Source organism: Aptenodytes patagonicus, chromosome 6 (genome assembly GCF_965638725.1).
Source record: "Aptenodytes patagonicus chromosome 6, bAptPat1.pri.cur, whole genome shotgun sequence".
NCBI lineage: Eukaryota > Metazoa > Chordata > Aves > Sphenisciformes > Spheniscidae > Aptenodytes > Aptenodytes patagonicus.
Window position 1 is genome coordinate 55131327 of NC_134954.1, and position 15112 is coordinate 55146438.

A 15112-nucleotide genomic window follows, 5' to 3' on the forward strand; every position below is an offset into this window, starting at 1 on the left:
TAAACCCTGCAAGCAACAGCACTTACTTACACATTTTGCTTATTTGCACTTTATCTGACTGACCACGAGATCAGATTTCAGCCACAATGGTACTTCAGCGGCAGAATCCAGATGCACCCAATAGGCAAAGGGATGGGGAAATCCCCTACGTACCCCCAGGGAAAGCTGCATTCAGTGGAACATATGCATTGGTGGATAAGTATCATTGGTAGCAGTATGAGAGTCATGATCCCCGGAGGGTAGTACTGGCAACACAGCTTTCAGATGTCTTCAGTGGAGCCTCTCCAGTAGTGACTCACCACAGTAAGATGTGCTGAATCAGTGCCTTACTCAAAATGACCAGTACATTAAAAGAGTTTGCTGTTAGCAATCGTCGGAATGGCTTTATGTTACATTTTTAAACAAATAGAAGCTTTAATTGTGGTATCACTTATTGTATCTTTATGAAAATGTAATTCTAGACTAATAGTAACGAGTACTAGGTAAATTCTAGGTTAGTATTTTAAATATATTTTCTGTAGTACTTGGAGATAGTCTATCTTTATAAATAAGAGAAGCAGTAGCCTAGTAGAAAGCTTTCACTTTCTGTTTTCCCACCTTCTGTGTTGTCTTTGACCTGATCCGTGTCTACACAGATTTTCTTTATTTTATCTACAGAGTTTCTACAGTGGCTGCTCATTCTCACTACATTTGGAGAAAAGTATTATTAAGAGCTGCTTTGGCAGGAGCAGAGACCTAAAAGAGCAGGATGTCTTCTTTTTCTTTTCTTCTCTAGGAGTAAAAACAAAATAACAAAAACATAGAAAAGTACGAAAAGAGCCGGAAATATATCTAGTTCAAATGAGAATAAATGTCTCAAAGACATCTCATCTCAATCTCAACGGCTGAAGACTAAAGTTTGCAAGCTGTAAGTAGACAATTTAAATTTAATGAACTAGATACTCAGATTATTAAAGCTTTAAAGACTGAGGAAGCCATAGCCAACCTTTGGTCAGCTCTTGTAATGATGCAAGCTTTAAACTGAAGAACCTGGAGAAGAAATTATCTTCTTCTGCTACTACATTGCTTGAGATGGAAGAAAAATTTTGTCACACAAAGAAAAACACTTATACCAACATTCTCTAAGATAAATAACATGCAGAAGTATCCATATTTTCATGCAAATATAGACTGAATTAACTTCTATTCCTGGTTAAAGACAGTAAATCCAGTGGGGAGTAATGATACACTGTGCAGTTCCCTAAGTGACAGATGAGAACACTCCTGTTAGCCTGGGCACAGTTATCCTAAAGTGTCTACTAAAGACTGCACTAGTCATGCAGTAATCTCAACAAGACCCATTTTTCCCTTTTAGTTAAAGCATGCAGGTAAAAGAACAAATGGAATTTTTGAAACTCATATCACTTAAAGGATATTCTTAAACATACTTTTGGTCTGTGTTAGGTTCTGTGGACTAACCCATGTTCCCTCCTGCTTTTCCAAAGTCTCTTTGCTCTTAGGTTGGAAAAATGTGTCTATGTGAATATGTACTTATCTTTGTCTACCACAATTAATTTTGAGAAGCTTTGGACGCAGGAACAAAGAATGAGAGAGTCTTGAAGAAACTTCAGTCTTGAAGAAGCTTCAGCTCCCAAGGAGAAACTTCTTACCAATTCCATTTTCTGCTAGAAATGCAGCCTTTTTGTTTTCATGATCGCGAAAGATCCAGTGGCTAAATTCTGAGATTTCGCATTTCTTAGAAAAATAAAGGTAAGACCATCTTTTCTTCTCAGCCAGAAATAATGTTTCACTTCATAAGATGGCCATTTGATATAGTGCTATGTATCTTCACTAAAATATCGGTGGGAAAATGAAACTAACATCTTTAATGAGGTCTAGCTGTAGAAATTTGTGTTAGATGTATTGTAGCTATTTTCCATTAGAATGTAAGGATCTTGAACATCGGAAGGCATTTGCAAAATATTAAGTACTGTGTACCAACTAGGTTGATGGGCTAAGAAAGAGACCCTTCTTCCTCTTAAATTGCATATGGTTTTCATTTGGCCTTCTTCAGGTTTCTCCAATACTTCAAGTATTCACCCTTGATCTCTTTTCACACCTTCTCAGAGGCAACTTATAGTGTTAAAGAAAATATAAGGCAGGCCTGCATTTAAAGAATACCTAGAGGTTTTTGTCAATTTTTATAAATAAATAGGTCAAATGATTTATTTTGGGGGTTCTACAACTTGCAGGTACGTATCTGAGGAATCCATGTTCATTTCTTTACATAACCTACCTATTTTTGATTACTCCAGTTTACTAGCTACAGCATACGTTAGCCTTGATGTAAGAATCATAAGCCACTATTTCCACACCTAGGTAGAAGGAGAGAAGAAATAGGAACAAATTAATTCAAAAGCAAATGTTGCAGTGAGGTAGAGAGGGAAGGAAAGAGATGAGTGTGGAATGGCAGTGGGCACAAACAGGCAAGTAAGCGGGGGAAAGACTATCCATAGCAATGTCTTAGTGAGAGAGAGCAGTGTCCAAAGATATCCTGAGAAGCTGCTTCTGGATCTTTCAGACAGGTCTGAGATTGCTTTCCAGTCTCTAATCTAATCTGTTTTGAGTGTTTTCCCATCTGCCTAGTCTTTCACCAGTCAGATTGAACCTTGTGCATTATACTCTGCCCAGATTTCCAAACTCTTACAGTACTTTCTCTTGTTGAGGTTGGGGTTCTTAAGATTTAGTTAACGTGCTTTCACACCTTATTGCAAGTCATTACTGAGGACATTAAATAAAATTGCAGGTAACATCCCTGAAGCACCACATTAGTATTAATTCATTAGTATTTCCTGTATTTCCTGTTCTTCGGTCAGGTTTCAGCCAATGTGAGCTACCAATTCATATTCAGCCACTTATCACTACCCCATTCAAAATCTTTTTAAGGTAAGGTTTTATTAAGGAAATATTATTTCTGTTACATACCCTTATTAGTTAATTTCATATTCTCATAACAAGTATTTTTGTCTTCTGTGATTTATTAATTTTATTAATAAATAGCTGGTGATGATTTCATTATTTTTATTTTGAATAGTTACGTAACACTAATTCCTACAGGCTACTGAGGCTGACTGTACAAATCCAGACAAAAATTATAGTCATTGCTACAGATAAATTATAGTCTAAGGAAAATGACACAATAGATGAATGATAAATGTTGGAAGGAATAGAACAAAGGAGAACAAATCCTATATATTAGTCAGTTCAGACCTGTAAACACAAATTATCATAGTTTAAATTAGTAGATTACAGTTTAAAGGAGAGGCAGGTTCTGAGCAGAACCTGCTGGAGAGCTGGAGGCTCTTTTCAGCTTTGAGGAAGTCACTCCTTTCCTTGAAAATACCTACTTTTGTGGAACCAACATTCATGGATTCCTTGGCTTAGGACCCATGGATAGTTTTGACTGGATATCTCTTTAGATATCTTAATTAACTCTGCATTACATTGCATTTACCACTTTGAATTACAGCAGTGACATTTTGGGGCTCTTTTTTTCTTTTTGGAATTCTGTTTCTTATTCAAATATTTTTAAAGCAGTAAAAAATAGTGTAAAGATGCCAGGAAAAACAAGGTAAATGTCAGTTATGAAAAGATAATAATCTGTAACTGTAAAAAAATGCTTCAAAGTATTTCAGCAGATAAGAGGATAGGTTTTTCTTTGTGAAATTAGCCTCTGTGCACAAATACCATGAGAAATTTCAATAAAAATATTTCATTTTAGGTCATCTTCATAACAAACTAATATTTATCCATCCTTTTATTTTTAGGATAAATTGAATGCCGCATTACCCAATTTGAAATTTGATCAGAGCATAGTAACTTAAACTTATTTTCACTTCCAGAAAAATAATACCTGAATTTTGCAAAACAACTTCCCAAATATTAAGAGAGGGTGTTAAGATGACTCATTGTCGTGGTTTAACCTCAGCTGGCAACTGAGCACCACACAGCTGCTCGTCACTCCCCCTCTTGCCCTGGTGGGATGGGGGAGAGAATCGGAAGAGTAAAAGTGAGAAAACTTGTGGGTTGAGATAAAAACAGTTTAATAATTGAAATAAAATAACAACAACAACAACAACAACAACAACAACAACAACAATAATAATAATATACAAAGCAAGTGATGCACAATGCAATTGCTCACCACCCGCTGACCGATGCCCAGCCAGTCCCTGAGCAGCGTCCCCCCCCCCGGCCAGCTTTCCCCAGTTTATGTACTGAGCATGATGTCACATGGTATGGAATGTCCCTTTGGCCAGTTTGGGTCAGCTGTCCTGGCTGTGCCCCCTCCCGGCTTCTTGTGCACCTCCAGCCTTCTCAGTCAGTAGAACACGGGAAGCTGAAAAGTCCTTGACTAGTGGAAGCACTGCTTAGCAACAACTAAAACATCAGTGTGTTATCAACATTGTTCTCATACTGAATCCAAAACACAGCAGTATACCAGCTACTAGGAAGGAAATTAACTCTATCCCTGCCAAAACCAGGATACTCATTTCTTTAGGCTCTTCCTGCATACACTCCCTCTGTATTCCTTTCCTCCTCAGGACAGTGGTAGTTTGAGTTGAGGTAATTTTCTGACAACATCAGCACACAACAACTACACTTTTTACTTCTAAAGCTGCAGAAAATAATCTCTAGCTGATGCTGAAGTGGTGCCACTAGCCCTGTTGTTTCCATCTCTCCTACCATGGGAGCCCCACCTTTTTGATTTGGACAAATATCTTTACTGGCCTAATGTGAGACAGCTAGTCTTATTAACACTAGTGATTTAGAGCAGAGTTTTTAATCCAGATTTTAGCATCTGAGAGGCTATTGCTGTGCTTGGCACAGAGGAAGATATTATTCCCAAATTACAGCCCCTCAAATAAAAGATTAGCATAAGAAATTTTTTATATTTGGTCATTTTACAGATTCCATTTGCTAGCCTCGCACTTATTCCAACTCTAATGAAATACATGTTTGTGTGCCAGTGTTTCAGTTTTGGCAGAATGAAAATCTTGGTAGACAGCCCATAAGAAACACTGCAAGATTTGTTATTTCTCCACCTTGAAAATTTTGAAGGGTATGTGTGGATTGTTTCATGCAGAATGCAAATAACCTGTTAGATAACTTGATGATTTTAATAAATAATCATAGTATCTGCCTGGTTCTTACACTGATACTTTCACTTTTACCATTTTCCTGATTTAAGATATCGTAAGAATAGATACTTCAGGCCACTTCTTCTGGCTTTTTTCAGAGACACACAAAAATTAATTTGACATCGTTAGCACAGATATTTCACTTACTTTCTGAGTCATCTTCTGTGTAAATGATGAGAAGATAATTATATTCAAAAATAAAATTTAACAAGTTATCCATAGACATAATATAATTAACTGAAATATGCATAAAATTAAGAACATATGGATAGTGTTTACTGTTCAATCTTATTATTTAAAGGAAGGGATGAAGGAAAACTGGATAAGGATTTATGGAATGCAATGCTCAAATACTACTAAATGGATTTATTTAGCAAAAGCATGTCTTTAATAAATTGGAGCTTATTTTTTCTAATGAGATCTACTGAATTGTAGACCAGGCTGGATTGATGGGCTGAGGCCAATTGTATGAGGTTCAACAAGGCCAAGTGCTGGGTCCTGCACTTCAGCCACAACAACCCCATGCAACGCTACAGGCTTGGGGAAGAGTGGCTGGAAAGCTGCCTGGCGGAAAAGGACCTGGGGGTGCTGGTCGACAGCTGGCTGAACATGAGCCGGCAGTGTGCCCAGGCGGCCAAGAAGGCCAATGGCATCCTGGCCTGTATCAGAAATAGTGTGGCCAGCAGGAGTAGGGAAGTGATTGTCATAGAATCATAGAATCATAGAATCATAAAATCATTAAGGTTGGAAGAGACCTCTAAGATCATCAAGTCCAACCGTCGACCCAACACCACCATGCCCACTAAACCATGTCCCTAAGCGCCTCATCTACACGTCTTTTAAATACCTCCAGGGATGGTGACTCAACCACTTCCCTGGGCAGCCTGTTCCAATGTTTAACCACTCTTTCAGTAAAGAAATGTTTCCTCACATCCAATCTAAACCTCCCCTGGCACAACTTGAGGCCATTTCCTCTTGTCCTATTGCTTGTTACTTGGGAGAAGAGACCGACACCCACCTCGCTACAGCCTCCTTTCAGGGAGTTGTACAGCACAATAAGGTCTCCCCTGAGCCTCCTTTTCTCCAGGCTAAACAACCCCAGTTCCCTCAGCCGCTCCTCATAAGACTTGTTCTCCAGACCCCTCACCAGCCTCATTGCCCTTCTCTGGACACGCTCCAGCACCTCAACGTCCTTCTTGTAGTGAGGAGCCCAAAACTGAACACAGTACTCGAGGTGCGGCCTCACCAGTGCCGAGTACAGGGGCACGATCGCTTCCCTACTCCTGCTGGCCACACTATTTCTGATACAGGCCAGGATGCCATTGGCCTTCTTGGCCGCCTGGGCACACTGCCGGCTCATGTTCAGCCAGCTGTCGACCAGCACCCCCAGGTCCTTTTCCGCCAGGCAGCTTTCCAGCCACTCTTCCCCAAGCCTGTAGCGTTGCATGGGGTTGTTGTGGCCAAAGTGCAGGACCCGGCACTTGGCCTTGTTGAACCTCATACAATTGGCCTCAGCCCATCGATCCAGCCTGTCCAGGTCCCTCTGCAGAGCCTTCCTACCCTCGACCAGATCAACACTCCCACCCAACTTGGTGTCGTCTGCAAACTTACTGAGGGTGCACTTGATCCCCTCATCCAGATCATTGATAAAGATATTGAACAAGACCGGCCCCAAAACTGAGCCCTGGGGAACACCGCTCGTGACCGGCTGCCAACTGGATTGAACTCCATTCACCACAACTCTCTGGGCCCGGCCGTCCAGCCAGTTTTTTACCCAGCGCAGAGTACACCTGTCTAAGCCGTAAGCCGCCAGCTTCTCTAGGAGAATGCTGTGGGAGATGGTGTCAAAGGTCTTACTGAAGTCCAGGTAGGACTTCAACTTTTGTCCCCCTGTACTTGGCACTGGTGAGGCCGCACCTTGAGTACTGTGTTCAGTTTTGGGCCCCTCACTACAAGAAGGACATTGAGGTGCTGGAGCGTGTCCAAAGAAGGGCAGCGAAGCTGGTGAAGGGTCTAGAGCACAAGTCCTATGAGGAGCAGCTGAGGGAACTGGGGTGGTTTAGCCTGGAGAAGAGGAGGCTCAGGGGAGACCTTATCGCTCTCTACAACTACCTGAAAGGAGGTTGTAGCGAGGTGGGTGTTGGTCTCTTTTCCCAAATAACAAGCGATAGGACAAGAGGAAACGGCCTCAAGTTGTGCCAGGGGAGGTTTAGATTGGATGTAAGGAAAAATTTCTTTACTGAAAGAGTGGTGAAACATTGGAACAGGCTGCCCAGGGAAGTGGTTGAGTCCCCATCCCTGGAGGTATTTAAAAGACGTGTAGATGTGGTGCTCAGGGACATGATCATTTCAGTGATCTCAGTGCTGATCATACACACTGATGCTGTGCTGTGAACCCACTCCAGAGATAAAGAAAGACTTGAGGTGGCACAGGAGCAGGTTTACCTACCATGTCATTGTATTGGTAATTCAGATTTAGGAATATGCAGTCTCATTTCTTTCCTCTGGTTTTCTATTGTAGATTCTTCAAGCACTTTTTAATATCCCCCTCTACCTTCGTACAGGATTTGATTTTTTGGGGGTCATTTGAAAAGGAATCCATTATTTCATAAGATCATTACTGTGGCACTTTGTGTGTGTCTGTGCGTTTTCTACAAACTACTCCAGACAGGCAAGAAGCTTTAGGAGAAAGACTGTTGATTGAAAGCAAATGAATAGAATGTTATGTCTCAAATCTAGACCTGGCAACTCCAGAATACAGGTGTTGCACATTCATGAGGTAACGTAGGAAAGGCTATATGGCTTCACGTACAGAAAACACAATTACAACTCATTTCAGGCACTGAAACTCACTCTTAAAAATTGGTTTTCATAATTAAAATTATTACTACACTATGCCACAAACTTTTGCAAAGCAGACATCAAATAAGGCTATCATTTCTTACTTGGTGGCACTGCTCCTTAACCAGCTCTGCCTTCCTTCTGCCATTCCCTCCCTCCAGCCATTCAAACCTCTCCACTGTGCTGTACAGTGCATCAGTTTAAGCAACTGGTCTTACTGCAGAAGGACTTGGAAGAAAGAAAAGAACATTACTTTCATCTGATGCAATGCAGGGCTTCATAAAGAGATGTTTTGTGCAGTGGAGAGTTTGGTGCAGAGAGCAGGAAAAAGCAGCAGGGACTACATCAGCCAGCACTGGCACCAAAGACATTCACAGGGAACCAGAATCTTAAATTTAGTTTTAGTCTGAAATAATATTATGACACTTGTCCTGCAAAAAATCAGGAGCAGCATTCTTTTCCCATGTGGTCTCGATCGTACATCCTGTTTCCTTTTACTTAAAAGGCTTGTGGTTTTGATTCACAGCTCACAGACAGTCAATAAATGCAACCTAATCTGCTTTGGTATCTAACATTAACCTTCAACACAGTAAACTGTCAGTAAGGAAGAATTATGCTTGTTCTTCCCATAATTCAGTTGCTGTCATTTAAAGAGTACAAATTTGTACATTTAAATCATACAGAACCTTCTTTTTCATTTAATGAAAGTATCTACTTTTATAAAGTTGGATTACTGATATTTGAAAAAATACGGGAAGATAAAATGTATTAACTAGTAAAAGACAGGTTTACAATTTTCAAGAGTACTTCATAGAATATGCATTTATACTTGCTGTTAAAGAAAGATACACTGTTAAAACACTTGTATCAGTATTTTGCTCTAACTGGGAGAGTCTAAGGACATAGGCAAAACAGTGTGGGCAGAAGTAGTGTGTTTTTCTAGATCAGCAGGAAAAAGATGAAACATAATTTATAAAATACCTAAATAAATTCTGAGTGATTGCTTTTAACTTTTATTCAGCTTTGAAATATGCTGCTTCTATTTCAGGCCTGGAAGGTGTTTCTGAGCAAATGTTGGGTTTTTTTTCTGTTGGTACAATCTAGTTTTCCTAAATTATCTAATTTTCTTTTATAGGTCATTCTTATGCAAGAGGCTAAAAGTAATTAAATTTGCAGGATGAAAACATGGCACAGGCACTGCTGGTACCACCAGGACCTGACAGCTTCCGCTATTTTACTAGAGATTCTCTCGCAGCTATTGAAAAGCGTTCTGCAGAAGAAAAAGCTAAAAAGCCCAAGCAAGAACATACAGATGATGATGATGAAAATGGTCCAAAACCAAACAGCGACTTGGAAGCAGGAAAGACACTGCCATTTATTTACGGTGACATACCTCCAGGAATGGTATCTGAACCTTTGGAAGACCTGGACCCATATTATATCAATAAAAAAGTGAGTGAATAATCTTTCGCACAAAATAGAATATAATTTTCTACATTAGAAAAGTTTAATCACAAAATATGATGGTTAGAGCCATCAAGCAACTAAATATACAGAAACATCCTTTCATCTAACAGAACTGATTTATGCTCTTCTATATTGTGAATCCTTCAACTTCCATTGAATTACTTGTTACTTGCCTCAGTGTAAGGAAGATATAGCTTCCTTGAGCTTGCCTGAACTTGACAACATGACTGAATTTTCCTGATTTCAGTGTAGCAGTAAGACTGGATGTGACAAACAAGGTGTTCCAAGCATGATTTTGCAGTGGAGATGGTTGTAGATAACCAGGTAGGATCCATCCAAGTTAGTGAAATAAAGGACTGTAACCGTATTCTTTGCTTCTGTTATAGCTATATAACATATGTAAACATATATCTATATATGTATGTATAAAATATATCTATATATGTACATAGCATATAGAGACTCTGTGTAAATCTTGGGTCATATAAAACTACCACAATGAAAACTGTTGCTTGAGGAGCTTGGGATTGCTATGATAGTTCTCTGCTGCACAGCTGTCAATTAGAAGTCTGTGGCAGACACCACAGAAAAGCTAGGTTTTGAGGAAGGAATCGAAAAAAACAGTTTTGTTGTTCTGAAGACTAAATGAGAGTTTTCATGCAGAAAGAGCAGAGTGAAGAGTTACATGTTATGAGACAAAAGTAATGTGCCTGAGTTACATGTGTGAGGCTGTAACACAACTGGACCATTAATAGCATAGATGTGCTCCATGAAGAATTTAAACTCCTGAAAGAGGTGTACTTCCCCTTCTGACTTGCACAGTCATACAAAGTCCTCATTTTCACGTGATCCACAAGCCAGGGACTTGGAGATAGAAAGGCTAGTTCAAACATCCATTCAAGTAAAAAGTTTGCCCCTTGACCTTTTTAAAAGTCAGGATCTGCAGTAGAGTATATGGGTTTTGGTCTTGTAGCAGTGATACATATAATCTGGAAACAGACTACCATTATATGACTTAAGAGAAAGACAAGGAACAAACAAGTATATCTCCGTAGCTGGGATTAGCTGTAGACTGTGTTAAATTCCTCCAGGATCTGAAATAGTCCAGCCTGGGAATAGTTAAAAATACCTTACGTCCTGCACAGGTTAGTAAAAGGTACAGCTGATTTTAAGAGCACGTTCTCTCTACTCTCTATCTGCTTATTTCTGCATGCTCCTTAATCAGCATCAAGATGTTCTCCCAGTTCCTGATAGACCTGCAAAGTGCTGTGGGTGAGGAGAGTGAAGGAAGATGAGGCTGTGAATAATAACTGTAAATTCAAAAATGCAGAAGGTGTTTTATGGGCAGGTGCTTCGGATTATCTTTCCTCGCCTCTCTGAAACAGAGAAGGAAATGGACACAGTTGCTCTGATGATGGCTTGAGGCATTCCAGGCTGCCATCCAGATAAGAAACTTTATGTTGAGCAACTATAAAAAAATGAAGACATAAAATATTTTAAACTGTAAAGAAAGTTATTTTGTTTGTTAGGAAAAAATCATGCCAATAGTGCTCTCAATTTTGTGGCTAAATTTCTGGTTGCCTTTGGTTCACAAAACTGTTTTAAAAATTATGGCTTCAGTAATAGGAATGGAAAATAAAGCAGAATCCATATGTAATTGCATAACCTAACAGTTGCCAAAGTTAAATAAATAGTGCTGTAGATAATACAAATATTAACATTATTAAGGAAATTTAAAGAAATGAAAGCTCAAAGAGGGAGTGTTACCAAGGGTTATTTTCACTTATATGGTTTTGGTTATATCAACAGTTCCATGCAGATTCTTACTTACAATATAGTTGTGTGGACTAAGCCCGTTTCTTGACTAGCTGCCAAACAATTCAGGAATAAAGTTGCATAAATAAGTTCAGGACTAAAGTTTTCTAAACAAGTCTTATACAAACGAAGTATCAGAAAACCTGAGAAGTACTGAAACATACTTTCTAACCTCCAATGATCAGAAAAAGTAGTCAGATTTTTTGGAACAAAAGTGTAAAAACTCAGGCTACTGATGGACTTCTTAGTCTATGAGAGTAATTAGTAAACTGCAGAATCTTTTGTCACAGGTGACATCTGTATTTATGTTATGAACCAGCCTAATGTGCTCAACAGAAAACAAATGGACACCTTAAATGGTGAACTAGAATTAGTCATCCCTCCTCCAGTTTATAGTAGAAACTACTCTTAATCATCAACATGTCACTGCAGAGAAAATCATATGTGAATTGGAGTCTGTCTTCAGGCTCTGCTGCAGCAGTGACCTTGGGACAGGCAACATCTTTTTACCATTTCTAGCTGTGTGAAGGACTGCAGGGCAGAGAGAAATGCCAATGAGTGTGAGTCCATTCTCTGTCATCCTCAGTGCTACGCTTGATGTTATTCTGTGAACAGGCACCAGCAATGCTCCTTTACCTGTCTTCTTTCCCACTGTAGAGAGGTTTGCTTTCTCTCCCAGAGACAGCAGACCAGACAGGCAGTAAAGGCCACGGAGAGGGCAACATTTTTCTGATCACAGCCAAGTTTCTACAGAGAATGGAAATCAACATGGAGAACAGTGATACTATATAGCTCTACTGAGAGCGTAACAAAGAATCTATTATGGTAACACAAAGCAGAGCCATTACCATCGACAAAGAGCAAAAGGAATGAAGAATAGTTATGTCCTGAAGACATTTCAAACAGCACCAAAGATGCAAGTAAACCTCACACACAAATACACTTGGAATAAAAATGAAAACAGTTAGGCGATGACCGCCAACAGGGACAGAATGAAAGTGAACACGAACTGTAGGTTTATCAGGTCAAATTTTAAAAGATAGTAACTACCTAAATTTGGTGCTTACATATAGGGAAAATAAGAGCATATCGTTAAAAATGAAAACAGCATTTTATTGAAGAAAAGATTTGTGTTATAGGATGCCAAATTCTCGTGTATGTTTGTCTCAGACTGCTCAGAATGATGTCAGCTGGCAATTTATTCATCCCTTTTAATTTTTCACAGATACATTCTTAGAAGATACATACAATTTATGTTGGTAGTATTTAAAAATCTAAAACGAAAGCAAAATTATTTTAAAATTATGGTTAATTGTTTAGTGACACGTGTTTGTCCTTGTCACCATATATATGTGTACATAATTCTGTCAAGTATTTGTTCCAAATACAAACTGGCGTTTAGAATTGCCCTTTTACTGTTTTGTTTTTTTTAGTGTTTGCTCACAAGGTAGAATGTATTTGATTAATTTGAAACTCTGACTTTAATCAAAGACTTCATTAGAAATAAAATTGAAAATGTTTTAGTGATGAAATGCCGCATTTTGCTATTATTGATAAACTGACATTGGTGCTGATAATTCCCACCAATTTTAATAATATCAGAATTCAGTCCACATGCTGGGAAATTTAGCAAATTGGAGAATTGGCTGTGGAAGGCTTAATCCACTGTATTCATGGAAATCAGTTATTTTCCTTCCACAGGTAGACAGTAGAACGGAGCTTGAACCTCCCAGGCGGAGAATGGAATCCTTTAGAAGGAGGTAAAGACATTTATGTAGTCAACAACGTATTTTAATTTTGTATTTCTTTTTTGCAGACTTTCATAGTATTGAATAAGGGAAAGGCAATTTTCCGATTCAGTGCCACATCTGCCTTGTACATTTTAACTCCTTTTAATCCTATCAGAAAAATTGCTATCAAGATTTTGGTACATTCATATCCTTTTTTCTTAATGTTGATTTAAGGGTTTCCATTTAAAACTACTTAATTACTGAAATAATACTTTTCATACGGATATACAAATTGTGTCCATGCGGGTGTACTAGGCTAACTAAACATATGATGATCACCCTTAAAAAGCAGCAATATCACATGTGAATTGCAATATGATCTTCATTCCTACCAAGAGAATCCTCTACTGAACCACCTAAAGGTGTCAGACTTTAAATATGAGGCTTTATATACAAAAGGAGACCTGATCCCATACTAAGCCCTGCAGCTAAGGCCAAATTAGTAACAAACCATTGCACTTGAACATATCTAAGGTCACACTTTTACCAAGACCAGTAGTACTATTCATGAACTAGACTCACTTAGCAAGGACAAAAGAGCATGAGTAAAGAGCTGCTTTTTCAGGCATACTTTTTCAGCATTGTGTTTTCAGCATTGGGGTAGGTGTCCTATAAAGGATCCAGGTCAGAATAAAGGAGAATATTTTCAAATATATTTCAATCGTGTCCAAAGAACAACTTAGGCGTAAACAACCAACCTCTGCCTAAAGATCTTTTAGAAAGATCCCCCTGGCTACAGTGCGTAATTATGTTTGGGTACTCATTTTATATTTTTGCAGACTTAAGGATGTGTTTAAGTTTCATTTAAATCCTAAGGCTGCCATAATTGTAAAAGTAATGCATTGTTTTACAGTCAGCACCATAACATGCCAGATGGCATACCATTTAGAATAGATAAAATTATGTGCAAAGCTTTATTTTCAGATTTTATTCAGAATGTTGTTATTTGTACATCTTTTTAAACACTTAATATTTTTAATTATTTCAGTGTTATAAAACTGTCATATTTTTCTGAGTTACATCCCTTGACTATAATCTACATTATTCAGCATGCTTATCATGTGCACTATTTTGACCAACTGTGTATTTATGACCATGAGTAACCCTCCAGACTGGACAAAGAATGTAGAGTAAGTTAAACGTTTTTACTTCTTCATTTTTACTAATTTGCTTTTGTGTGGCTCCAAACAAGAAGCATTTTTGGAAAGTTGCATGTCAGAACGGGCTTTTCCAGAGTCATGAAGAATCATATTTCATGAGATCATCAATATCTTTTTGGTTTCCTCCTGAATAATTTAAATGGTTCAAGAGTAATGCCTTGTTCTTTAAAATTATGTCTGAGGAATATCTGAACTTCTACACAAGCTCTTGTCCTTGGGTGTTCTGAGCTGTAAATTGGAAAAGGAGAGCCAGAACTTCAAATGTGCACGTAAAATGGTTTCATGTCATTGGTGAGGACAGCCATATATTGCTTGTGTATCCATGATCTTTGCACAGTGGGACATTCATTGTGGCTCACTGATGTGAACTCACAAGTAGCAGCCACAGCACGCACACACAACACCCAAACCACAAGAAGCTCAAACCACTGAGGAAAGGGCCTTACCTCTGAAGGAGTAACAAAGAGCTCACAGAAGTAAGGAAATGACAAAGTAGCCGTTTCTCTATCTTGTTCATGGTTATACATGCATGTTTAAATACAGATACACATTTTCCTTTGAAATATTATGTTTTTCTTTGAAATAATACTACTTGTGAAAAACCTAGTTCTAACCAGTTGTGGTTTCTTTCATTCCCTCACATTCTCCAATAGCCATTATTGATGTCTATTTATTTATTTCACTGCATTAAGGAATCTTACTCTGAATGCTATATTTAGAAACTGCACTAGTATTCACCCATTCCCAGTATGCTTAACAGTGACTATGGCTTTTTAGGGTTGCTGAGAGTCTGAAAGGAGAGCAGTAGGGTCTGTAGGTAGATTTCCTTTATTCTGGAGGTCCACGCAGACCCACGTGG

The 15112-nt window shown here is 38.6% G+C and overlaps 1 protein-coding gene across 3 annotated transcripts in view; it reads left to right on the forward strand.

The window, feature by feature from the left end:
* LOC143162400 (sodium channel protein type 2 subunit alpha-like) overlaps positions 1-15112 on the forward strand; it is an 80172-nt gene that overhangs the window by 8279 nt on the left and 56781 nt on the right. For 2 of the 3 annotated variants that reach the window (XM_076342738.1, XM_076342737.1), the window contains exon 1: positions 14139-14223. In XM_076342738.1, coding sequence (XP_076198853.1) covers positions 14144-14223 — 80 coding nt within the window. In that variant the 5' untranslated portion in view covers positions 14139-14143. Of the gene's footprint in view, positions 1-657; positions 908-1484; positions 1750-9156; positions 9474-13119; positions 13239-14133; positions 14224-15112 lie in introns of those variants that run through there. The other variant, XM_076342739.1, reaches the window with a different exon arrangement.